The sequence below is a fragment of the Phalacrocorax carbo genome, chromosome 7 (assembly GCF_963921805.1).
Source record: "Phalacrocorax carbo chromosome 7, bPhaCar2.1, whole genome shotgun sequence".
In the NCBI taxonomy this organism is placed as follows: Eukaryota; Metazoa; Chordata; class Aves; order Suliformes; family Phalacrocoracidae; genus Phalacrocorax; species Phalacrocorax carbo.
In genome coordinates, this window is record NC_087519.1 from 38,632,087 (window position 1) to 38,658,542 (window position 26,456).

A 26,456-nucleotide genomic window follows, 5' to 3' on the forward strand; every position below is an offset into this window, starting at 1 on the left:
TTCAAGCGTGATGGAGTGTGTTTGCAAAATACCAGCAGGCATTGATTTCTCCTGTTTAGTATAGGTAGTGTGTCGTCACCTGAGCTGGCCGTGGCCAAAGACCAGCAACTGCTGAAGGGAAGGGATGCTGTGTTAAGTTGGCAGAATGGGCAATTTTTCAAGCTTGCATATCTGAACTTTAAACATAGTGGCATAATTTCAGTTGGTCATTTGTGGTTTTTTGAGTGTTTTGGTTTGTTTTGGGTTTGTGTGTGTTATTTTTTTTTTCCTCCCTCTTCTTTCTGCTTCAGCTGGGCGCAATGAAGGACTCAGTTTTTCTTTAGGTCATGTTTTTCGTGTTTAGGTGGTGTTGGAAGCTGTCCAGGTGACCTGCTGGGGTTATCTTAACACTGCATATGAAATGCCTGTGCAGGACTAGATACTACAATATTGGACTAGATGTATATATAAACACACTTTAACAGAAGGCTTGCCCCCTTTGGAAGAAGAATTTTTTTTTCTTTTACTATTCTTGAATTTAGTTTCTTAAAATTGCCATTGTCATGCTTATTGCATAGCCCGATAGATCGTAGATAGATCCCTTTCTAAATAATACAAGAGACAGTATGCAGAAATACTTGTACTCCCTGCTTACAGGTAGGATTGAGCTGAGGAGTTGTTAAACATTTGGTTATGCTGCAGTGGGTCTAACGGCTAGGGAAGCCGTTACTGACTCAAGGCCTCTTCTAGTCCAGTGCACTCAATCACGCTGGGGACTTGTAATGCTACTGGGATGTGAAATAGTCTTCTCTTTTCCTGCAAAAAACAATGACCCAACAGTAAGATTACTCAGAGCAGATTGATTTGTTATAGTGCTAAAAGCCATGACACATTGTAATTAGAGCTTAGGAGTTATAGTGTCTGGGAACCTATCTTGGTAATTGTCGATAACTTTGGTTCAACCAAAGATAATTTGCTCCCTCACTCTTCAGATTGAACATATGGTTCATGTTATCATTTTATCTGTGGGCTTCCGAGTGTTTGATGTATTTAGCTGCACAGTAGCTCTGGGGAAAAACCTTTTCAAAATAGACCTACGGGATTTGTTTCCATTTTAGAAATGGGGCTGGGGGGAGTGCAAAGGCTGCAAGACCTGCTGCTGGCACCCCGGCTCTCTGCAGGGATCTGGGCCTGGGCTGGTGATGAAATGACTGTATACATCTTCCCCTTATGGCTTGGGAGGGGACCAGAGCGATGTCCAAACTGAGCTTGTTCCTCCTGAAAGGAGTGCAGTCCAGATGTACATGAGCTGGGTGGAAAGTCTGACGCATAAAGAAGTTTTTCAGTCTCTCTTCTTTTGATGAGAAGAGGAGCTAGAGATGCAAACCAAATCATACCTTTCATTGCGATGAGTGAGTTAGATATCTCTTTCGGCTTCAGCCCGATCTTAGCTGAGGGGCATGGGTGGAGCCCTTTATTTCTTGGCACTTCTTTGTAATGGCACAAGTAATGCGCCTACATCTGGTGTTGTATCAGCTCCCTTCTGAGCAACTGGCAAAGCTGCACAGTCTTGCAGTCAGCAATATCTGATAATTATGATATATGATATTTATAATTAATAATTATGATAGAAGCACCTCTGTTGAGCTTAAAGTGCTTTATTTCTACCTACTAAAATCCTTTGCTAGCAAGGTTTGGAAAACTAGGTTGATTTAAATCTTTCTTGATATATTTGAGGTGTCTGTCTTCCAATTTGGATAGGCATTGAGCACTCTGGAAAATATTTTTCCTGCTGCCTTTAAGAGAGCTGTTCTCCAACAGGAATCTGATTCTTTACCTGGTCCGGCACTGAAATATCGCTGCAAACTGTCCTTAACTGCACTACAACCAATGCACCAGGGCTGACAGTTGCAGGAACCAAAGCACAGAATTAGCAAAGTGCCTTGCAAAATCTTATTGCTAACAGCCATGGTAGTTTACTGTATTGGTTTCATCATCTCATATCTTTGGAGAATAAGCACCAGCGGTGGTGTTTAGCAAAGCTTTTTCAGTAGCTGGACAATGGTCTTTAGGTGCATAGATCCAGCACTGAAAACTTAGGATTTTGTCATTATGTGTGCACGATGCAGATCCATGTTCTTTTGGAGACGCAGAGAAGGGTTTTGATAGGGGTGGAGGCATCTGGGTGTTCTACACCTGAAGACTTTTCCTTTAATTTCTTAAGTGGAGAAACTCTCAAAACTTTCTCTGAAAGGTTGATGACTGCGTAGCTAATAGCTGGAGCTGTGTATTTTAGGGGATTTTTGGTGTGGAAGTTCCCTTGAGAACTTTTCTTCACTTGTGTTACTTCCCTCATGCCTTCATACTGGGGGGTCTCTTTGAAGATCTATCTCATAACCTTATCGATTAATATGATGGACTTAAAAGTGGGCTGTGGCCAAAGAATCGGGGGTGGGTTCTTGCTTCAGGGCAGGGTGAGAAGGGCCCCAGTTTGGGTGGGTTGGGGAATCTTCCCCTGCACATCAGCTCTGCTGTACGTGGTGGAGCATTTGCGTTGCCCTCTTGTGGCAAGTGCCCCAGAGCTGCTGGGGTCAGGAGGCTCTCTGCCTTACGTTGTCCATGGCGTTCCCCAGAAAGATCTGTCCTCTGACAGTAGAACCATGATTAAACAATTCTGCAGTTTTCAGTCTGGTTTTTAATTCAGCAGCCTCTCCAGTGAAACCATGGCTCTCCTAATCTAGAATTGTTTTAGAGTGAAAACCTGAAAGTGAAACTGATGGGATGTAGGAAGCAAAACCAATAGTTCAAGATACATTATTGAAAAAGACAAAAGATATTTGAGAAGGTGTTCTAAAATACACAGCCTAAGATCTAATTGTAACTCTTCAATGATTTGCAGTTAAACTCGCCTGAAGGTTTTTAGTAATGCCTCAGTGATATTAATAGTTTCAGAAACTTGATAGAGGGAACAAAATAAAGAACAAAAGCACTGGAAATTAGATAATGTGTTCTTTCAGCTTTGCATGCATTTCTCTTCTTTCCACCAAACAGCATTCTCCTTCTGCCAGGAATTGATGGTGGTATTAGATCCTGCAGTTGTTTAAGTGTGTGTGTGTGTGTGTGCAAACACACACCCTGCAGACCTCTCCTGGAGGGCGATGCCTTGCAGACATGCCCACAGCCCCTTACTCTCTTTGTTCTTGCCATGCGCAGCGAGGCTGGGGCGACTGGGTTTTATTGTGGCGGCAGCGGGTGAATTCCTGCGTGCGCCTTCCCCGGGCCTGCTGCCCCTCTAATTGTTGTGTTGTCAGAAGGCGTGTGCCTCCGAAAGCCTTATCTGATTCCTCCAAAAGCCTTGCAAGCAATTCAGATGTTGACCCCTTGAGCGCAAACAGCTCCCCGCCTGCCTTGGGGCATGGCTCCGAGAGGAGGTTTAGTGCGTGTGTGCGTGCCCGAGCGCGCAGGCGTGCGAACCCATGGCTGGCCTTGTCACTGGGGATGGAGCACCTGCCCAGGGAGGGGAGCAGGGGGCCAGGAAAGGTAAAAGGCTGGTGGGACTCGGAGGGGAAGAAGGGGAGTCTGACAGCTGCTTGTGTCAGCACGGGGATAAGTGCAAGGAGATTAATAGTTATTTAAAGAGCAAATAGGGACATGGCATTTGGCTGTGGCATGTGAGTATATAAATGCGGTGGAATGGCTGCTCCACTGGTAACATTTAGACAGATGGTCCCTGGACTGAAAGGAATGAAAAGGATCTTTGATTCTCTTAAGGATATCTTAAATTTTAATGGGGCTCTTTTTAAATTGACTTCCAGGCAGCACCTTTAGCGTTTCCAGACTGTGCTGTCTTGTTAACGTTGCCTGTTGGTCATCTTTCTCCATCATCTTATGTAGTTGGGATTAGAGGGAATCGTTTTTAAGTGAAAGCTGAAACACGACTGTGTTGCTGTCTGTATGCCTGAGTCAGTTTAGGAGACTGTTTTCATCACTGCCGTCTCTTCGACATTCTGCTGGTTAGGGAGTGTGTCTGATGCTAATCTTCATGAGAAATGAAACAACTGAGTGATACTTCTACATTTTTGAGAAGTCCTCAGGTCTTACTAGGATATTCTGGGGCAGGAGGGCAGGGACGTTTGGAGTTTTTTGATTAAATAAAACATTATTGAGCAGAAAAAAGTGTGTTGTTCCTGGTGCAGTATAGCAGTGTTCAGGTTCCTTCCATACAGAATTAGCCTCAGGGAAAAACATGTACTAAATGCCCGTTAAATAGGTCTTGGTTGGCTGAATAGCCTGCAGGAGATGAGACATAACTGTCATCTGCATTGCCAAAGCTGCAATCTCCTTTTGGAGAAGAAGAACCAGTCTGGATCACTTTCTCCTCTGTCAACTTTTTAGCATGCTTTGAGTCCAATCGCAGATACTCCCTTGCCCATCTAACGGGTACTGGGCATCTACAACATCCCCGTTGTTATAGTTGGGGGAACTGAGGGCAAATGACTAACCTGAGGCAACAGAGTCACTGGTTCACCCAGGATTAGGACTCAATATGTAATTGCTTTTATTACTCTGCTGCCTGAAGGCCTCAGACAAAACAGAGGCCCAGTAAGCAGAGCACTTTTTACACAGCGAAGAGCAAACCTTGCCCTGCAGACCTTGCTGCCTGAAGTAGGCTGAGGGTGTGGGGGGGGAGGCTTTCTCAAGGACACAGCGTGTCACTGGCAGAGCAAGAGAGGGAACCAGCTGTTCTTTCTCTCTGAAGACCATCCCAGCTCCCAAAATGAAGTCCTTTGTGCTGTTCCACACTAGACCTTCTCCTTCCCACCACAGCTCACATTAGCAAGCTGATCCATATCTGGAAAGTCTGATGTGCCTTGCTAAAGACCCAATAGCACCTTGGGGTTTTAATTAAAACCCCACAAAATATCAGCCTCTTCCAGTGAAACAGAGACAGAATCCTAAGGAAGAGCTCTATTTGGTGGCTCAAATTCTTCTACTTCCTCCTCTTTTTGCAAGTACAGCTGAGAGCACGAAGTGTTTGGGTGCAGGGAGGGCACTCCATTCTTGCAAAGGGACCAGCCTGTTTTCCTCCATGGCTGAAGTGCCTGGAGAAACCGGGTATTAAACAGCTTGTCCAAGGTCTCTGGGAATCTTGGCAGGTAGGCTGTGCCATTCCCTTTCAGGCTCTTGGAAGAGTGATGATGTGCTTGAAGCTTCATTAGGGCTGGTGGGATTCAGAGTAACAGGAAAGCTTTTTGTTATGGGTCTTGCTGTTGGTGCTCGCTCTTAGGGAGCCTTTGTTGCTTGGCTGATACTAGAGTTGTCTCTAGGAAAGGAGCAACTGTTGGAAAGAAGGGGGAAGTCAGGAGCAGACTGGCTGAAGTAGTGACATGTAAGCTTGATGGCTCTGGTTGGGATTGAAGACATAAGATGTTGGAGGGGCTTGAGGTGCTTGGACCCATGAACAAGGGGAAGAGCCTGAGTCTCTTCTGCCATGTCAGCTGCTAACCATGGAACCAGGTGTGTATAGCTGTGTATTCCTAGGTGATCCCAGAGGGTTTTGGGGATGGGTACCACAAAACTTTTGGATGCTTCTCTCCCTAAGCTGAGCACAAACAACACCCTTTAGACACTCATAAAGATGAGACTATGTGTACCTGGCTGAAGCCCATGTGCAACTCCCCTGCTGCCCTGTCTCTGTGGCCAAAGCTGTGTCTTCTGCAGGAATAAGATTGGTGTAGTTGTATAACACTCTCTCCCCAGAGCACTTTCTCAGATTCCAGCTGTTTGTGGTTCAGAATTTTAAAATCAGATATGCTGCCTTGATGGATTTTTCTCCAGCAGAAATTGTCTGATGCCTTTTTGAACATACGTAGACTTATAGTATCCACAGCATTTTGTGGCAGAAAATCCATGTTTATTTGTGGGCTTTGTGAAGAACCACTCTGTGTATGTTTAAATCAAAATCCTGTTCACAATGTTTTCTTGTCCCCCAATACCTCTATTAAGAGAGCACAAAAATTCATTTCCTATTTGCTTTTCTTCCATGTTGTTCAGGAATTTTCCCACTTCTGTCATACCATGTTCCACCTCTCTCCTCATTGTCTCTTTTCCAGGCTGAAAGTTGTTATCTATGCCGCATTACAGGAAGGCATTGAAAGAGTTTGCTCATTCTTGTCACCTTTCTCTGAAGTTTGTTCCCCTCTCAAGTCTGTGAGATGGGAGACTAGGGCTGCACATAAAATTTAGGGCATTAGGCATGTGGTTTTTCTGCTAACCTCTCCCTGATCTAACTTTTGCCTTTCTGTACTCCATTCTCTATCCTTTTTTTTTTTCTTTAGTCTTCAATTGTTTTATATGTCATTTGTACCTGGAGGCTACTTCTGGGGCACAATCACATCTGTTCATTTAAGTGTTACACACTGTGCAACTGCTGCTGCTTAGGTCTGTGGAGAAGCCTTCCATGCTGTGAGCTACCATGCTGCTTGATGAGACCTTTAATTCCTCTTTACTACTGTATGGACCAGTCACTGGAAATTGAGTACATGGTGCAACCTGGTTAAGTGCTACGAATCTTTTTTCCAGCCACAGTTTAGTGCAGTTATTACCAGAGTTAGAGTTCCTGAATGTCGCTGTGCATAGCAGGACTGGATCCAGAAGAAGAGGAGCAATTTGTGTACAGTGCAAGACCACCAAGAGACAATGTAGCCTTGTATAAGCTACAGCTAGGTGCGCTGTAACAAACCTGGTGCTTTTTATCAGGTTATAGCAGTCCCTTCAAACAGGTCTTGGCCTGGGTGTTGCTAGACATAGGGAACCTGTCTCCTCATGACAGCTGGCTGTCCTGAGAATCACCTCCTCATGCAAGCTCTTTTCCCAGCTCAGTTATTGATCTACTCTGTGGCTGTGATAAGCTTTACTACTTTTTGTTTCAGTCACTGATGTAAAATGGGGTATATCCTTTGCAAATCTTCCTCCTCTTGATGTGACACGTTTGATGGTGCTGAGGTCATGCTGTGTATCCTCCATTATGAAGGCCGTGCCATGGCTAGCCAGCCTATGCTAATGTTGCTTCTGTAACACTCCTGTGTATCTCTTTGCCTCTAGCCACAGTACACGAACCTGGGGCTCCTGAACAGCATGGACCAGCAGATCCAGAATGGCTCTTCCTCCACCAGCCCCTACAACACGGAGCATGCGCAGAACAGTGTCACGGCCCCCTCGCCTTACGCCCAGCCCAGCTCAACTTTTGATGCCCTCTCACCCTCCCCAGCCATCCCTTCCAACACAGACTATCCAGGACCTCACAGCTTCGACGTATCATTTCAGCAGTCCAGCACAGCGAAGTCGGCAACATGGACGGTAAGGATGCAGCATCGCTTTGCCCCTTCTCTGGCTTCAGTCCTGATGCTACTAGTGACATTATTTATATGATACATATCCAGCTTGTGCAAGAATGGAGTGACCCATGTCCTCTTCAGTGCATGACATGTCACACTGAAGGGGGAGATTTATCTTGGCTGCTCTGGGAGGGTGTGGTGGGAACTTAACCCCCAGTAATATCACTAAATCCCAGTGAATAAAATGCCTTGCGAAAAGACAGTCAGCTAAAGACTGTATGTGATGAAACAGTGGCTCTCCATTTCGGTCTAGCAGGTGTGTTGGAGTAAAACATGAAGTGGGTATAAGCGTGGCTTCAGCACTTCCCCTCACTTTTTTTCAGCTTCCATAGATTTGTGTAAGGTTTGGCATTCAGGGCTGTGCCAACAGGATGGAAGTGGTGCCCCCTGCTCCAACCCATGGAGTGCAGGATTTTCACTTCTTCCATGTCCTTTCCCTCTCACAGCTGGTGTGGGAACCCCAGTGTCACTAGTCCGTGTCAGGCCTGCAGTATTTGGGTTATATTTGTGTGTATATATATTTTTTTTTTAACTTAGCAGTCTGCTTTTGCTGTCAGAATAGTCCCTTTCATATACATATATAAATACTTTATATTTTATGTGTGTGTATATATGAGCTTGAAACTTGAAGACCAACTTTTGGTTTTGGTGGAGCTGGCTTGATTGAGGTCTAGAAACCTTGTAGCCCAGGACACAGTGCTGCTGGAGTTGCACATCGTGTTGTGGTTTAGGGCTCTAGAGTAGAGATTTTTGCAGTGGAGAATATTCCTGTCTTAAAGATATTCAATATTTGCCTTCCTCTCCTTCGGGCACTTGGAGTAGGAGCAGTGAATAATGCCTTACCTCACACTACATGAATAAAAACAAGGAGTCAATTATATTTTTTTTTTAAAGAAAAAAGATACACTTTTTACCAAAAGCTGAGAGCATTAAAATAGCATTGGGTTTGGGTTGGTTTTCCTTTTTTAATCTGAGGAACTACTTCAATCTCAAATTTAAATACAATCTAGCAGTAGTCACAACTAACAAAAATTCCCAGCCAGTGTTGCTGGCAAAGCAGCGGAGCCCATGTGCTCCACTCTGGAAACGGAGGCTAGATAACAATAAATCACTGTAAGTTTGCATCTTTAACACTTTAAAAGCTTTTTCCAGTAAAATTTGTCTAAAACTGGAAATAACTTTGTTCAGGAAATTGTGTTTCTTGGGGTTAAAATGTGCTTAAGACCAAATCTTTTCATTTGTTTATGCATAAAATAATGAAGGATTTTTAAGTGAGGTTGAAATTGCACCTTTTCCTTATCTGCATTGGGAGTGATGCTCTGCTGTAGTTCATGCTTGTTTTCATGTCCAGGTTTCTCCACTTACATTAGAGGCGGTATTTATTTTCACTTTCCTTTAAGTAAGGAAATAATCAGTTAATTCTACTTTCCATTTCTCAGGGCAAGAAAATGCTGCCCTTGGATTTTTTTTTTTCAGACTGCTCTGTAGAGGGTCCTTTGAAGGAGATATGAAAAGACGTTCTCTTTTGATACGTATGGTACAAAGAATTATCTAACGCAGCTGCAGGGAACCAGAGTGTTTGATGCTGTTCTTTCAACTATGAAAAGCGGTCTTTTGAAATGAGGCTTGAATGTATGTAGTAAGGTGTTCCAGCAGAGCTGAAGACGAGCAAGCTACTTGTGAACTTAAAGTTAAGCAAGCACTTGAGATGTTTCACTGTAGTGAGAGCGGCTTTCTGGGGTAGAAGTGGAGGCTGAGTTTTAATGTAGATCTGGGTAGTAGTCAAAAATCAGATTGCATGCTGGCTTTAACAAAATAAATTGCTCCTTGGTGACTACTGTCACCAAATGTGTGCAGCCTGGGGGCAGGCATGTTTAGCTTCCCCCTTCTTTTCTTTTGCACTGATGTGGACCACGCTACCAACAGATGATGATATGTTCCCTGTACCTGTTGAAGTCTGTTTAGGGATAAGTCCATGTATTTTACTAAAGGAATGGTGTCCCAAACAGCTCTCTGATCAGGGACAAGCAAGGTGGTCCAGGTGCCCCTGCACTGAGCCAAGTGACCTAGATTTAGCTGTTTGTGCAGGAGCCAGCTGTGTGCTGTATGTTCGCAGTGGATGATGACAGTCTTGTGGTGGTGGCTGGGGACCTTCAATCAATACGTGTTTCACAGTAGAGCATCTTTCCATCTTCGGAGCTCTGCCCTTCTGCTAATTAATCCACCAACTCGTTTCACATGGGCTCTGGAGTGGTTGGTAATATGTGTTCGACAGCTTTACTAGTGGGGTGGGTGGGGAAGGACGTGAAGGTTCACCTTCCTGCTGCCGTCCTGAGAAATGTAGAAACACGCGTGAAATGTTGATGAAAGGTGGAGTGATTGCCCCATCCTCTCAGCAAGAGCAAGTTCTTGGAGTTGCTCATTCCCCCCCATGTGACTTCATGTGCTTTGATTAATGCGTGTCGTCTTTTTTAATGATGGATTAGGAACTTACCCAACTGGAAGAGTTTCTTCCACTGCAGTGACCTATTAAAACTTTAATTACTCAATGGACCCACCCTTATTAAGAGTCCAAAACTGGAAAGCCTTGTTTCTTATTTCTTTCCCCCCCTCTTGCTGTTCCCCAGGGCAACAGTATTAAGTAAGGAAATCCATTGTATCGCACTTTCCCCTGTTTGGGAGAGGATGAGCTAGGCTGGCCCACCTTGCCCTGCTGGGAAGGCTTGGTGGTGACTGGCAGGGGATCTGCTGTCCTGGCTGACAGTGCTCTTCACTGGAACTTCTCCGAGCTTCTGGGCTGAGTCATGTTAGATTAGGTCATGGGAGCGAAGGTTGTGGGCTTGGTAACAGGACTGGGTTATTTCTCTAAAAAGCAACAGCTGCTTTCATAGGAGGATTAGATACCTGTGAAGATGCTTCAGACATCTCATCCAGTTTGTGCATTTAGCTCCCAGTCTGCATGCTTTGGAGGCAGTAATGTGGAAATGTGTGTAGATCCTGAGGTTACTTCTTTTGGAGGTGGGGAAAAGGAGAGACGGTACTTGCTGAATACCTAAATGTTATGTCTCTGAAAACAGCCCTGGAATCACATATTTCCTTAAAATTTTTTTTTACTCTTCTTCCCCCTCTAAGTTCTGCAGACTCTTTCTCTGAGGCAGGTTTGTTCTCCCATGACAGTGGGCACCCTCTGCCAAATCAGCAGTATTTGTATAGGATAGGCTGGGAGGGAAATGAGTGTAATATCAGGATTGCTTCCCTGATCAGGTTTCTGATGGGTTCCTAATTAAAGGTGGGGGGGAATGGCCAAAAATTGCTGAGAAACACTACCTGCTGCTAGGTGAGAGAGTGATTTCATATGTATGAGCAGTTCACTTTGAAATATTAAGAATTTTCTCTCAGAAGTCTTTCATGACCTTAAGTAGGAATTCCAGTAAAACATGCTGTCTAATCAGGTTAGCTCTTCATTTGTATGCAGTGTTGAACTAATTAATGATGACAAATTGAGATTGGATTGCAGAGGACTTTATAAGCATCCTTGATATTTTTTTTAATTAATGACCTGAGAACACAAGTAAGAATATAAGACGGTTAGTCAGTCTTTTCAGAAGGAAAAATCTTTAACAATTGAGACTGTACTGAAATGTTTAAAAACGAAAGCCTTAATAGTCTGAATTGAACAAAGTTTCTCACATGCATACCCATGGTACAATAAAACCTCGTTGATAACCACACTGTGAAGGAACAAGCAGTTATCGTTTTGTAATTCTGAGATATTGAGTAGGTTGAGGTTGAGTGAGAAGCCCTATGAATCGGGTAAAGCAAGAACTTATCCAGAACTGTCATTTATTGTGGGATATTTCCTTAGTGAGAATTCCCATATTCCCATGCCTTGTGATATCTCCTCCCATTTTTGCAGCAGAAGAAAACAAGGCATTTCAAAAGTGTGCCACCTCAGAGGTTTTTCTTCTTTGTGGAAGTAAGTTCTGTGCCGATCTTCCCCACCCACTCTGACTGCAAATAAATAAATAAACAGCTGCACTGGCTTTTCCCTCTTAAAAATGATTTGGCAATCACCTGTCACTAGTAGAACCTGTTACATGGGGAAGAACAAGACTGCAGTAGGAAAGTAAAAAAAAGTTGTATGTCAAGGTAAGTAAAAGTTAACATTACTGCCAAATGCAAGCTATCAAAAAATTAATCGGATCCACCCATCCCCGTAAGCAAGATACCACCTTATAAGTCATGAGACTTTTTTTTTTTAAGATGACATATTCTTATTCTCCCCCAGGTTTTTGAGCCTTTAGGGTGCACCTACTAACTCTTTTAAAACTTTTTTTAGTAGTCATGAGGGTTAAGGAAAAAGAAAGCAGAAATAGCTTTCAGTTTTCATTTCAAAACTTAAATTTATTTGCAAATTTTTTATTTTGCTGAAGACAGACACCCAGCCCTGCAAGACTTGCATAATTCAAATGTTGGCAATACCTGAGTTTAGCAGTTAGTTCTCATGTCCTGCAGTAGGTTGGAGCTGAGCTGGGTTGGTCCTTGCAGGGCTCTATTATGAAACATGGAGCTCTGCAAAGCTGCAGTTTGTTCCAGTTGGGCTCACTGGTTCTCCTGTTCTCAGTAAACTCAGCTGTACCTACGGCTATAAGAAAATGCTCAGATTTTGGACTTTCCTTGCTAGCAAAACTAGATAACAGCCTGTGCAACATGCATGAAAGCAAATAAATCGATTGTGCTCTCTGGGGTTAGTGGATTTGGAAAAGCGGCATTTTAAGGAAGGTGAAAGGAATGCACTTAATTTAGTCCACACGAGCAATAACAGGTTACTGTGGTTAAGATTACAGATTCCTTGGTGGGGCTATCTCAGTCTCTTTAGTTCAGATTGTTTCATTCCATTTTCATTTTAAATATATTCTGTGTCCTGGTGCTGACACACCTGGTAAAATTGGGATTTTTTTTTTCCCTAATCTCTATAAAATGAATTAGAGGACTCTGCACAAGCACAGTGAAGCAGTGAGAGGGCGCTTAGATATGCACCTTGACTTAACAGTTCTTAAGTATGTGTTTAGTGTTCTCTCAAATAATCTATTCAAAATACGCATTATTTCAGTAACAGTGGTAATGTCTAGTATTGTCCTGCTGCTGATTATCCCTCTGCATCATCCGTGAAATTTTTTTCTAAAGGCTGGTGAGTCTCCCAGTGAGCATACACACGGGGCTGTGCTAAGTGTTCGTGTGAAATCTGAGCTTTGTTACTCCTTGGTGGTATGTTGGAAAGCTCAGATTGCACTGACCAGTTTTACCTTTTAATATTATTTTTAAAGCTGCCAGGAGAAGGGGAGTGGGAAGTGGTCTTGTTAAAGGATTTTTAATTTTCCTGCTGTTGAGGCTTGTAGTCAGCAATGATGTAGGCTTTAGCTCTTTGCATGGGACAGCTGAGAAGGGCTCTTGTAAAAGAGAAACTCATCTGTGCAGCAGATCTGCAGACCTTGCCAAGCACTGGTCACCTCCTAGACACTCTGCTAATTCTTTCATGCCTCTAAATGTAGGCTTTCTCTTCAGCCCAGCTGGTCACCCAGCAAAGTTAATTTTGCTTGTGATAACCCCACTTGTTACAGCAGGAGTGAGGAAGGGAAGTGATGCCTGTAATCCAAAGGGAGAGGAACGATCTGGAAGGAGAAGGCAGAGGAGGAGGAGATGGGATTGCAGCTTTCAGATGCACATGCTGTAGGCTGTGAGAGCTGATGCAATGGTGTGAGCTAAGGGCTTGGCTCCCCACTGATCTTGGCGAAGTTGGAGCACTTCCATATTTGGGCATTTGTCTCAGGTGAGAAGTGGTTAAGATTTGGCTTCCTCAAGCTTTCTGCAGCCATGCCTGCCTGAAGAGGCTCTTTCCAGCACACACTGCCTCTTGGCATGGTGCAGGCAGGGCAGGCGTTGATAGCCACCATTGTTCTTGTGCGGAGAGGTTGTGATCACACTTTCCTGCTTGAAGAGCTTGTCAAGTGTGTTTCCCCCTGTATGATATTACAGGGCTTAACACTAAGGCTGTTGAGGCATATGTAACTTGTCCTAGGTCACCTACCTGGAAAGAGAGGAGCTGGGCTTGTTGTCTTTGAAGGAGGTGCCTTTCTCACAGCAGGGAGATGTTTTCAAGCTAGCAAAGCTGGGAAGAACCAGTTCACCTGTGAGAACCAGCCAGGAGGCGCCTCCTGGCTTCTGTTTGGGTTTTTATGCTTGAGTAGAAGAAGATCTGAGTGCATTAGGTTCCCATTAGAATGTAATTGTTCTTTTTCCCCCAATCTCTTTGTCATGTATATTTTGTTTTTATTAGCAGTTATCTTCAGTTACACCTTACAAGTAGCTCTACAGATCTGTGTAATAGATTCCAGAAAATGTCTTGTGATGTGAGCTGTCTTGTTTTTTTGTTTCCTTTTTTGTACCCTTAATTGTCTTCTAAAGCCTGCCAAGGCAATATAGCCTCCCTATATGAATGGCTGTCATCGTTGTGAGGAGTTTTGCTATATGCGCTTTATTAGACCAGTGCTCTCCGTGATGACGGCACTGTGCTGTGGTGTGAGCATGCTGTAAGGGGCAGTCTGTACTCGCCACAGCTAGCGATGCCCAGGAAGGATAAGAAGGGAAGTTCTTTACTTCGTATAATCAGGAAGTGGTATCTGTCAGCACGGGGAACAGAAAATTTGGGTGTCCTGACTTGTAATGGTGTGTGCTCTGCTCTTCAAACAGCACAGTTAGTGTTGGGCAGCAGCACACCTGACCTGCTGAGAGAAAGCAGGCTTCAAGCAGCATGAATGTCCTCCTCTTTCAACTAGGATTTAGCCTCTTGGTTGCTACGTTTGTGGCTGATTCTCTCCCAGTGTAACAGGAGACCAGTTAGAGATTGCTACAGGTCTCGCAGGATCTGCGTGTGAAAAACACTGAGACATTAGGGTCAGACATATGAGGATGGAGAAAGTAGCCATGGCTGTGTCCTCCATGGGGGCAAAAGATCCCTCTGCTGTTTTGCACATGCAATTTCTAGTTGTACTGACATCAGACTTTTTTTTTTCCCCCTTCAGAAAGTTTGTTTTAAGGTTTTAATTATTTTTTAAGAAAAATTCAGAGAGACAGAATTAAGTGCAAGAAACTTTTTTTGGTTCTTAATGAGAATTTTTTTGTCTATGTGGAGAGGAAAAAGTGTTAATTAAACATAATTTTCATCAGTGCAACTTGCACAAAAAAGCCCCACCTGCTTTCATGAGAAAGGAATAAAGAGAATCATAATCCTGGATTAGGTATCTTTCACTACACATATATAAAAACAACACCGTGTGAAAAGGGGGAAAATATATATGTATATACACATACACCAACCATACCAATGTGCCTCCAGCAGTATTACCAAAGGAATTAACTTTACAAGAAACAGCCACAGCCTGGAAAGAAGCCATTTTTCAAATAAAAGCTGAATGAGACTTGTGGTTTCATAGAACTATGAGAAGGAAGGGTTAAAAAAACATTTACAGATAAGAATAGCTGATGTTGGGAGATGAGTGAACATCTTGAAGTAGGGGAGGGTCACTATTTAAATCACCTTTCTTTTTTTCCTCCTCTTAGTTAAAAATTGGCTTCTACTAAGAACAACATGTAGGATTAATGTAGTACTTTAAGTCTTTAAAGTGCTGCACAAACATTACTTCCCTAATCAGCAAACACCTTTGCTTGGTAGGCAAATCAGGAGCATAGTCGCCATTTTAGACAAGGGAAACCAAGGCGCCAAAAGTGCCACGATTTCCAAACCAGTAGTTTTTTTGGAGTGGGGTGTTTTGCCTTTTTTCAAGTGTTGGTTTGTTTTGGTTTTTTTTGTGGTGTGTCTTTTTTTATTTATTTATTTTGTTTTGGGTTTTTTTAACACTGTTCAGCATGAGGACTGCCTCTAAGCTGGTTTGTGAAAGCTGCTGAGCTCTCCTCAATTTCATAAGGGATAAGCAGCCCAGCAGAGCTTAAGCGAGGCATTGGCAGAGTTGCCTCCTCACTTTTCTAGAGGTCATGGCAAGCTGGGGCATAAGGGAGGTAGCCCACTCTGAGGTGGGGGGGGTGGTCCTAAAAAGTTGCCAGTTTCCCCCATACTATTGAGCTGTATAACTTAATCTGCCACAACTGAGCACTGATAGAAGATATTTCAACCCCGCAAAAAGCTTTGTGCAAAAAAAAAATTTGTGTGACTGTTTAAGTTTTCAGGTAGGCTGGTGCAATAGGTATTGCTCACCTTGCAGACAAAAACCACCCTTGGAGGCGATTATTCTTTTCCTTAAGTTAGCTGAAATATTGCAGTTGTGATAGACATTATTTCCCTGCCAACTTGATTCAGAACAAGTAGCAGTTCAGTGGTGTGCTGAAGCAAGGATAAGGTGTTTTGTGTGTGTGTGTTGCATTGGTGGTGCTCTGTACGCTGAGGGTTCAGCTCCAGTGCATGACAGACCATACGCTATGAAGAAATGGCCTACTTTGTTCAAAAAAGAAGTGTCCTGGGTAAGGATGGCTTCTATATGGAAAGAGCATGAACTTTATTATGCAATGGAAATCTTTTCATGAGGTTTTGCTATGTGCAGGCATGTCAGATTTGTATTGTACACACAATAGGAGAGCTACCCAAATAAGAGCTTAGATCCTCTTGTAAATAGACCTGAGTATTAGTACAAATGTTATCGTTTCCAGTTGTTAAAGATAACACTTAAACATTGGAGCAAAACTCAGTGGAGGTATAGGAGGAGAGCGCTACTTCTCTTGCATTTTTTCAGATGTATTCTATGAGTGTGGTTCTTAAGGAGAGCAAAATATTATTTGTCTGATAAAAAGGAGTGTTTTAGGATCTGCTGATACATGTCAGCTGCTGAAATTAATCTAAATTCAGCTTTGTAGAAAGCTGAAAAATGTGCTAGAGGAAACTCAAGAAAGCAGCACTTGAAGGCTGACCTGTCTTTCCTGAATGAATGAGACAGGATGTGGGTCTAAATTTTCTGGCTCTGCTGTTTTCCCTGTTAGCCGTGATGGTTATGCTGCTTCATAGTGCTGGGGAGGGCTATACCCTCCCCTGAAAGAAGAGGAGAGCACCCCTGCAAGGGCTGCCACTTGGGGCTTTCCTTCCGGCTATTGTGTGTCCTGGGGTGTACCACGTTTCCCTCCTGGGGAAAGAAGCCCTGCTGCCTGGAGATGCCCTGCTAGAGAGCGGCATTGATGAGCAGCGGATTTGGCTCTGAGCCCAGCCTCAGAGTTGCTCCTGCCCTGTGATTTAGATGTAATCTGGGTAATGTTGTGCAAGTCATTCCCTGTGACTATGTTCCCCCTCTTCCCCCTTTCCAAATACCCACCCTTAGGTTTGGCACTGTGTCACCATGGCCTCGTGTTGTAAAGCACTTAGACCCCTGATGTGAAATGCCCGGGGGACAGCTGGGGACTGCTGCTTGCTGTGCATCCTGTATCACTAGCCTTAGCTTTCAGGCCTCTTCTTTTGAATTATTTACAGGACACTAAAGTCTTTAAAAACTAACTTTTGAAGGAACCAAAGTGTATCTCCAGGCTAAAGCTTGAAACTGCCAGAGTGCTGGCTGGATTATTGCTTCCCCCGCTTGAGATCTTGAGCTTTACCAGTGTCAGGCCTAACAGGTGTGAAAACTACTGATGCAGAGGCTGTTTGAGGGCTATGGCATGAAGGAAAGCCTTTTCCTGTTATGTAGCCAGAGCATGCCGCTGTACCAGCACTGCTACATTAGCTGTGGTGCCAAGCCTCAGCAAACTCACCCTGCCACTTGTCGGGGCTTATTAGCTCAACTGCATGAGCTGTGGCTGGGAGCTGACTTCCTCCTGGCCTTGCAAGGGGATAAGAATCAGCCCAGGTCTGCTATCAAACCTGCACCCAGAGCTCCTTGGACCCCACTTAAAATGTGGAGCTGGAAGGGATTCCTATGAGGAAGGGTCGGGAGCTGTGCCACCGGGCTCAGTGCCCAGCCTGGAGGGTGTTCACGGGGCAGGCAGCACACCCGCTCTTGTTTGCATTTGAGTGTTAGCATCACCATGGGTGGGAGAGAAAAAGCCTTTCTGGGAGATGTTTGTCGGGTGGCTGAGCACTGAATGACACCTGTTCATTAATCAGCAAGGTGGTGGCTAGTTTTGCGATGAGTCCCTTGTCTCCTGTTTCTTCTGCTGCAACCTGATCACATTTATTTGTACTTACTCTTTTTTTTTTATCCACCATTGGTGGGTTCTAGTAGGCATATGAGCAAGGGGGACTCCAACAAAAAACAGTCTCTGCATTTCTAGTTGTCCTACTAAAATCTTTTACAGTACTGGCACCCATAAAGGACATTGTGAGGCCCCTAGGAAAACCTTCAGAAGAGTCATTGTTAGTTCTGTAAGGTTTGGCAAAGACAAAGCATGTGGACTGATCAGTTTGCAATACAGTTTCTATAAGGAATTAATAAATTTGACCTTTATTTGGCATCCCTTTTGTATGCCAACTTCTCCGAGGAGTCATTTTTGCCAATTTCCTTTGCCATGAGTCTCAAAAGGGGTACAGAAGATGGAGACTGTCTTTCTGGGTTTGTTTTTCAGCAGACTGATCTGTGCAAAATACAAATGGGGAGAACTGGGTTGCTCTGATGCTGCTGGTGTTCAGAGGGAGCACTGCAGCAGAGTCCATGGCTGATGGGAAGAGCAGCTCCACAGGTGAGCTGCATTCCAGATTGAATTTGCAGAGACACAAGCTGGAAGACAACTATTTTCATGCTGTATGTCTGATGTCACGAGTGCAAAAAAGCTCTGTTGCTGTTGGCCACCCTGCTGATTGCAATCAGTTCAATGGGGCTATTTTGTTTTAATACACTGATATTCTGTTTCATGTTGTGCAACTTATTTCAGGGAAGCTTCCTAAACACAGAACTCGTGGGGTCTTTCTCTTAACCAGGGTAGCTTCGTAGCATTTTAAGGGTTGACAAAGCACGTGGCCAAGTTTGACTCTGTTGGTTAGTGATTGGGAATGACTAACTTATGACCACTTCTCTCTCTGCCACACAGGTCTGAGCTGTTGCCAACCACCCTGTTCCCTCTGAAAGTCAAACTCCTGGGGTGCACCTCACCCTGGACCCCCTGGATCATGCCATATCTGCAGTGTGACCTCAGCATAACCTGCTTGCCGGGGAACTCGGCCTTTCTCTGCTCCTGGGAGAGGCAGGGCTGAGCATGCAGGCAGGTGCTGACTGCCAGGGAGTAGTGCAGGATGGTCAGGTATTCCTGTGTACTGGGGGCTCCCCAGCTATGTGCTGTGTGCTGCCTTCAGCCTGCCTGGCATGGCTCAGCAAGGGTGTAACAGTTCACTCAGCTTTATTTTTCATATTTTTTCTTTTTCCACTGGCCATACCAATCTGATTACACCTTCGAGGGATCATCTACCCCTAAAACTTAATTAAGGAGCTCTTGTCTGACTCGTCACTGACTCACCTGCCACTGTATGAGCTCATGTCTGACTTGTCCTAGGAAGACAGTGAAATATGTCGGGATCCTCTGAAATATAGCAGGTTTTTGTTTTACTGCACCCCTGACATTGCTGTTGGCTGCTGCAGGGGTGAACAGAAAGATGACTGCCCCAGCTTGGTTACATTTATCTAAACTTATTCATTTGCCTCTTTGTGCCTTGCAAAACCAGATGGGGTTTTGCTTGCACAGCTGTAGGTATGTTAGAGTTAATAAAAAAAAATTAAAAATTAAATAACCTTTGAGTTTTGGCTTCAGGCAAAGTAGGTGAAATGATGTGTTTTGGAGATGAATGCTCTTGCAGGAGGCAAGATGTAGCTTGCAGGAGAACATCTGCAACCAATCCATTCTGTATGAGATGGGGCCAAGACTTGTTTGTATCTCAGTACCTGTTCAAACATGTTGTAGCACAGCAAAAAGAGGTTTTGAATGCATTGAGGAAGGGTGGGTATGAAGGGAAGAGACATCAAGCTGAATGTTTGCTTAATAGCTTTGATTTCTTCATTAAACTTTTAAGCACTTTAATAATTTGATTAGCTGCTTTCAGAGCACTGTAGAATCCTTTTTTCCCCCCTTTTTTTCTTAAAAGAAAAGAGAAAAGACCCTACTCATCTTGGTGCTGCAAAATGCTTTCTTGCCTGGAGTGAACCTGGTAACTGTTCACTACCTTTGTGTATGCACCCTGAGGTCTGTCGGTGGAAGGATGTTCTGTAATACATTGATCAAAGCGTGCAGAGATTCAGTTACCAGGCTGGCTGCCTGGACACCAGAATGCAGCTTTCCAGTCAAATGCTTCTTGCCACCTACTCCCATCTTCTTTGTTCTGTAAGAGCTGAATGTAGAATGAACATCCAGCAACTGCAGTTTGCAGAGCACTTTGCCTGCCTTTAATTGTGCACTTGAAATGTCTCTTTCTCAAAGCCTGTGGCAGCATAGAACAGTTATGTGACTCAGGAGCAGCTGAAGTGGTGAGGTTGGTTCTCATATTGAGGTTCTCATATCGTCATACTGATGGTTCTCATCATCATACTGAGCTCAGTGGTTTTATTTTTTTTAGGTCGACCCCCAAGGTGCATATGCAGCTGTATTTCTGGTTTGCACATATAAACAATGAGTTCTGAATGTGCAGACTGTGAGTAACTGGGATCTGTTGTCAGTGGACTGTAGCAGCTGTCACTCAGATCTTTTTCCTTGTCTTATGGGCTGGAGTCTGAGCTGGGGGGAACAGATTTGGGCTGAATAAGGTGGGGAATGCGAACACAGTGCCTCTAAAATCCTACCAGAGGAAATGGGCATGCATTCAAAATGCTCAGTTCTATGTGGATGGGGTTGTAATACAACCTGGGTAGTACTTTGCCAGTGCCTAATACCAACAGGCTACGGTTTTCCCCCCCACCCCTTGCCTCACATCAAATTCTGCTGTGACTTTGCCAAAAGTGCTTGCTTAAGCAAGGCAGCCCTGGTCATGTGCTAATGTTCTTCAAGGCCTCAACACACAAGCAAATTAAGGAACTGCAAGATGCAGAAATGCCTGTCTTCTGCCTTTGATGTAGATGGGGCTCTTCCACTGTGCATTTGCTCATCAGAGTGAGGTTACTCTTACTCCTGTGGTTGCATGCATTTGTCAAGTCCCTAGTGAATCTCAGTGCTCTTGTTCACCTGTATTCCCTGGCTGGCTACCAGGAAGGCGTCCTATGGCTTGTCCATGCTCAGCAGGTGGACACCTATGCTAGGGATAGCCTTAGGCTCCATGCCACGCTGCATGGACTTGCCAGGCTGTGCCTAGAAAGAGAACTGCTGTGACTGTGTGGTGGTGCAGCAATGGGTCAGGTTCACCACTAGCTCTGGCACGTTGCAGCTCGAATGTGACAGTCTAGGGGCTGTGCAGAGGTGGCTTGGCTGTGTCTGAACTCCTTTCTCTTGTATGTCACGCACTGGGTTAGCATGCAGCAAGCCAGCAGTCCCTGCAGTTGCATTATGGGCATGCTTTCAGCAGGCCTTGAGCAAGAGAGCTGGTTGCTTTTTCCCTTGCCCTGCAAGGAGCATCCTGACTTAAAGAATCAGTCAGGGCTGTGTTCAGGTGCAGATTGTATCTCACTCTCCGTACTTAGGGCTTCAGACAAGGGCTTTAGGTGGCCCTCACTTCCTTCCATGAGTTTGTGCGCTAGACTGCATGAAAAGCCTGATGTGTCATTTAATTTGCCTGAATGGGTCTCTGTCCTGAAGCACTGATGACTCATGCAGTCTTCCTTTTCTGCCTTCAGAGCTGTGTTGCCATGACACTCTTGAGCAACAGCAGAGCTCATCTGTGGAGAAATCTTATTTTGGAGAGAGTTTCCAAAATGGTTGGCTAGTCAGAGTTGTGTTTCCTTGTTTTGGAGCTCCGATCTCAAAATCAATGAGGAAGGTAGCCAAAGCTACATGGTGGGAATGACACTGTCTTACTCAAGCATTGACTTAACTCTTTGATTTTTATCCCTCTCCTATGCAAACATTGCCTTGTCCCCAGAATCCTCTAGCCACCCCTGTACCACACATCAAAACCTGTGCTCGCTCTCTCTCTGAATTGCATGCACAATGTAATTATGCCTCCCAGACCACTACTGCGATGTGAAAATGGGTCCCTGTTGCTCTTGCAAGGACTTTTCAAGGAGCTTGCTCTTCAGGGAGGCAGCACATGGAGAAGCCTGTGTGGGAAAGGGGTGGGGAAGTTGTTTTATTTTGTATGTTTTCCCCTTGGCTGCATGAGCAGCTAAAGCCTGTAACCTACAGGAGTTGGAAGCTCCATGCAGAAAATTAGCTTAGGTTGGTGGAAGAGTTGAGATCACATTTTTCTTGGCTAATTAAAGGATTAAAGGTGCAGAGATTTAAAGTGAACTGTCAGTGTGCTACAGGAGAGAGCCTTTGATGGTTGAATCCAATTGGAGATTAAACAAATTGCATTTAAATAAGAAATATGTGGCAACTGTTACAGCCTAGCTGGACCCCTGTCATTTGCTGTCCTCCAGGGTCAGGTAGCTGGTGTGCTGTGACTAGGGCTTCTCCTTCCTCATCAGCTTGCTTCTTCCCAAGCATCTCCCTCTGGATTGTTTCTGTTGTTGTCTCCATGCTTTGTAAAACTGGGCTTACTTCTCACCTAGTGCTTTGTGCGGTGGAACCTGGTATGCTGCCTTACACGACAACGCTCCTGCTGCCCATCATAGCAGTAGCATGATCCCATCCTCTGATCCTACCTAGGGTTTTGTGGGTTTTCGTTTCTTTTTTTTTTTGGGGGGGGTGGGGTGCAGATTTTGTGTGTTGGTTTTGGGGTTTGTTTTTTTGTTGTTTTTTTTTTTTGTTTTGTTTTTCTTTTTGCATTCTGGTACTTTGCTGTCTGCAACTGGAGAGCTAAATACTTGTTTCCCTGTGGACTCTTTTGTTCAGTTGTGAAGCTGGTGGACGAAGAGAGTCTCTTGGGTTATGCTGATAGTTTAACAGTGTCTTCCCCTACATAGCAGTGGCTGATAAAATTCTGGAGGGGTAGATTGATTCTGCATGTTCAAAGTCCTTTTCTTTCTTTGCCAGTTGATTGTCTTCAATAGGCTATACCTGCAAATGGCTTGGCAGTGTTGGTCCCAACCCTGTTCCTGCCTTCTCGTTTGCATATGATTAAATTCAGAGTTGCTAAGCGATGTTTTAAAGTCTTACCCTTGATAGCACTTGAAGTGGTGCAAGCTCATGAGATTCACGGTAGCTACCTCAGGACAGGGTTTGCTTTCTGCAAGGGCAGGAATTAATCTGCACAGCGTCGTGCAGAGGACAGCACGTTCTGTCTATGGAGGTTTTGCACCTTTCTCTGATGTATCATGTATGAGCTGTAAGGAAAATGGGAGTGCCAGCCAGTGTGAGCCAATAACTTGTTCAGCTGTTGCAACCCGGTCTTGTTTTGCTCTATTTTGTTCTATTTCTTTTCAGGGAGGAAGTGACTTGCCTTGAGTTACCTTCAATACGTATAAGATTATGAAGGTTTTTTGTTGGTTTGGTTTGGGTTTTTTTTTTGTTGGGAAGATGGAGGAAATCACAAAATTGAAACTAGTGAAAAATCTGCTGGGATTCCATAATCGCTCAAAAACATGGCATTACTTACTAATTGGGTGTGGTTAGTTGGGAAATCTGGCTTTAAAATTATGTTTCCCAGGGAACTATTCCTGTTCTCATTGTTATCCAGTAGCAAAGACTGGCTTTTTGTTTGGGAAAGCAGTCTTGCTTTGAACAACATAAGTCTTCTCACAAAGCATCCATGGATTGGGGTCTTCAGAACTTGCAGTTTGAAGATGAAGCAGCACAGAGGTAGCAAGGTCTGCAGGGACAAAGAGCTGTTTAGTGATTTTCTTGGAAAGCCATCTTCAGATTGTGGTCCTGAGGACTTGCATCTAAATCCACTTTTATTCTTGTTGTATTTCCAGTTAGGTCATGCAGATGACATGACTATCTTTCAGTTACCAAGTGAAATAAATAAATTGCTAGGTATTGAGAGACTTGCTGTAATCTGTACCCAACACTTTATAAATCTGCAACTACGTCATGGAGCATTTGGGCAACTCTTCCTGATGAATATACCTAGCAAGCTTGTAGATTTGCCTGTAAAGTTCATCCAGGTCCATGCAAGCTTGCTTTATGTGCTTGTGAATTCTTGCTGAAATTAAAGCAACTTAAGTATCGGCTAAACCAGCTTGGACTATGCTGTGTTCAAGCCTTCCATTTCTCATACAACACGTTGTTGCACATCTTCCTTTGGCTTGCATATCAACTGAGATGTGTGATTTTCCATTCTTATCTTGAGGGGTAGGAGATGCAAAACTGAAGATTTTGATTTCTGTAAGAGGGATAGAAGGACTGCTGGTAACATTTCCCAAAGTAATTGCAAACCTTCCTCCCTTTCTAAATGTTGCTCTGCAGAATGGCTCTCTTCCTTAGCTGTTGCAGTTGCATAGCTTCAGGGTTTCTGGCAAGCATGAGTAAAAATGGAGGAATACTTCAAGCCTGGGGTGGGCTTGTTACTTTTTCTAGCAGAGATGTCGTTGCAGCATTGACCTCACTAGCTGCCTGGGAGTGAGGTGCTGCGCTCTGGAGCTGGGGACATCTCCATGGGCTGATGGCTGCAGTAGTGACATTGCTATGTTCCCGAACATGTTCTTGACAAACTGTTTCCCACAGTATGTAGGAAAATCAAAGTCCCGGTTCAGTAAGGCACTAGAGTGAGTGCATAACCTCTAGCACGTGAATATTCCCTGTGAAATCTATTGGGTTCTGTTGGAGTCAGCAAGGCTGCTCCCATCCTTAAAGGTAGGCATCTGCTTAAACGCCTTGCTGAATCATGTCTTGACTTTGAAAGTAGGCTCAGGAGAAACCACATCAGTTGACTCAAGGACTGTGCTTAGCTAGGTCATTGAGGTTGGAAGGAGAGGGCTGGGAGAGAGGAGGATCTGGGTAAAATACAGATGCCAGAACCTTGCAAATGTTGGTAATAGCTAGTGACTGTGTTCTTGTCTGACTTTCTTGCCATTCATCCAAAAGCTTAATTGTATGAATAAAAGGCTTAAAGGTTTGACTTAGTCACCATTCATCCTAAGTATGCTAGAGCTGCTGTCGTGCTTTATTGGTCTAGTTTAGATCTTAGTTACTGCATCTTTATGTTCTCAGTAAAAGTATGACTTGCTCAGTTAGGTGTGATAATTTTTTTTTTGTCTTTCCTAAAACTCATGTTTTCTCTGTGACTTAGAACTAGAGTATAGCTTTGTTGGGTCAGCAAATGTAGAAATGGTTTGGTTTGGATTCCCTGTCCTCTAGGAGGAAGAGACGACCCTTATTGGATGGTCTTCATATGGAAGAAGAAATTTTGACCCTGCGCAGTGTCTGCACGTTAGTTTGTTGCCTCACTTACTGTCCCGGCCAGAAAAGCTTTGCTGGCTTTTCACTTTAATTATCAATGAAGTGCTCTGCAAGCAGGAGAACAATATTTGCATAGATGTAATTCTGGAAATTGAGTGTAATGTGATCAGGAAATGGGACAGGCCCTGGCTGTTATCATGGAAGAGACTTGCTGGTACCTGCACTTTGTTTCAAATGTAATAAGATCTGACTCAGGAAAGTTTCCTGGATGTTAATAGAGAAAACTCAATGCCCTTTCGGCAAGGGACTCACACTAACCTTTCTGCATGGGAACAAAAGAGATTTCTTGCAAATTAGTAAATCTGTTCTGAAAGGGCTGCCCACAGTACGCTGAAGATTTAGAGGGAAATGGTCTTCCTTGGAGCAGAATGGCAGGGGCGTGTGTGTGTGTTCACGACTTGCTTTTTCTGAGATAGAAGCCAAGGAACAAGGTGCCTGTGTGCGCTGCCAGTGAAATCTCAGCGGGAAGACATGATGCTACTTGCAAGGTATGCACAAGACAAGACCAGAGGCGCCGCAGTGCTTGATTACTGTCAAGGGCTCAGTTGGAACTTGTCTTTGCTCTTTGGCCTGCAGCGTTTATGTAGAAATTGGGGACGCTGCTGCTTGCTTCCAAAGCTTTGCCTTGATGGGTCCTGCCCACATCTTAGGCGGGGAGGAAGGGGGGGAGCTCGGAGCCTATGAAGTAAACAGGAAAATTACTCACCTTAATGATGCATTTCACTGGCACTGCTGCCTTGAGAGCCTGTCAGATTTAATACTTTGTCTTGCCTCCCATCACCTCCCATAGGTGTGATTAATACTTTATTAGAAGGATGGAGTAGAGAGGTATCTGTACTTTCCCTCCGGTAGAATAAATGGGGGGAAAGGAGGGTGAGTAGGAGAGAAAGCGGATCTCCTTTTTCCATCAGAGCCTTTCAGTGTTTGTCGAGATCACGCATACAGAAGAGAGCTCATTCACTGATCTGGCTGGTGGCTCCTTATTCTATCCATGTGTTTAAGTCCACAGCTGAGAGCTTTAGCCTCTTGCTTAGGTGCCAGCCCTGCTCCATGAGGTGCAGTGGCCAGTTGCCCACTCGAGGGCCAGCCAGGAAGAAGTCCTGCACTTGGTCACAGCACACTGAAGTAGGCACACCCAGACAAGAAAATACCCACACAGTCATCAACCTGCTCAAACTGCTTAGTTCATTACAGAGGCAGAGTATCTTGCTCTCTGCTCAGAAAAGACTTAATGTGTTTTGGTTGTGGATTTTAGTATAGGTAATAAAACCCATGTGGTGTCGGGTCTTTTTGTGTTTTCCAAGCTGGGCTGGGCTGTGGTGTCCCAAAGCCCTCACACTGGCTCTGTCTGACCTGTGGCTTTGGATGGAAAATTTGGATGGAAACTTTGGATGAAGAAAAGAGCTACAGAGGGCTACCATGGGAGAGCCCTGAGCTGTCATGTGCACAAATTCAGGATCTGAAGATGTGTGTTGCACCGTTTGAGGAGTCAGGAGTGCTCAGCCAGACCTGTCAGCTTTCCCTCTGAATGAAGGCTGCTGAAAACTGTCCCCCCTTGAAATAAATCTGGTATCCCTTGCTTTCATTGAACTACACTGTCCGGAGATGTCCTGCAGT

General features: G+C 44.3%; 1 protein-coding gene across 1 annotated transcript in view; it reads left to right on the forward strand.

Annotated features, from left to right (window-relative positions):
- TP63 (tumor protein p63) overlaps positions 1 to 26,456 on the forward strand; it is an 83,054-nt gene that overhangs the window by 23,321 nt on the left and 33,277 nt on the right. Inside the window, exon 2 of the mRNA XM_064457584.1 lies at positions 7,084 to 7,338. Coding sequence (XP_064313654.1) covers positions 7,084 to 7,338 — 255 coding nt within the window. The remainder of the gene's footprint in view (positions 1 to 7,083; positions 7,339 to 26,456) is intronic.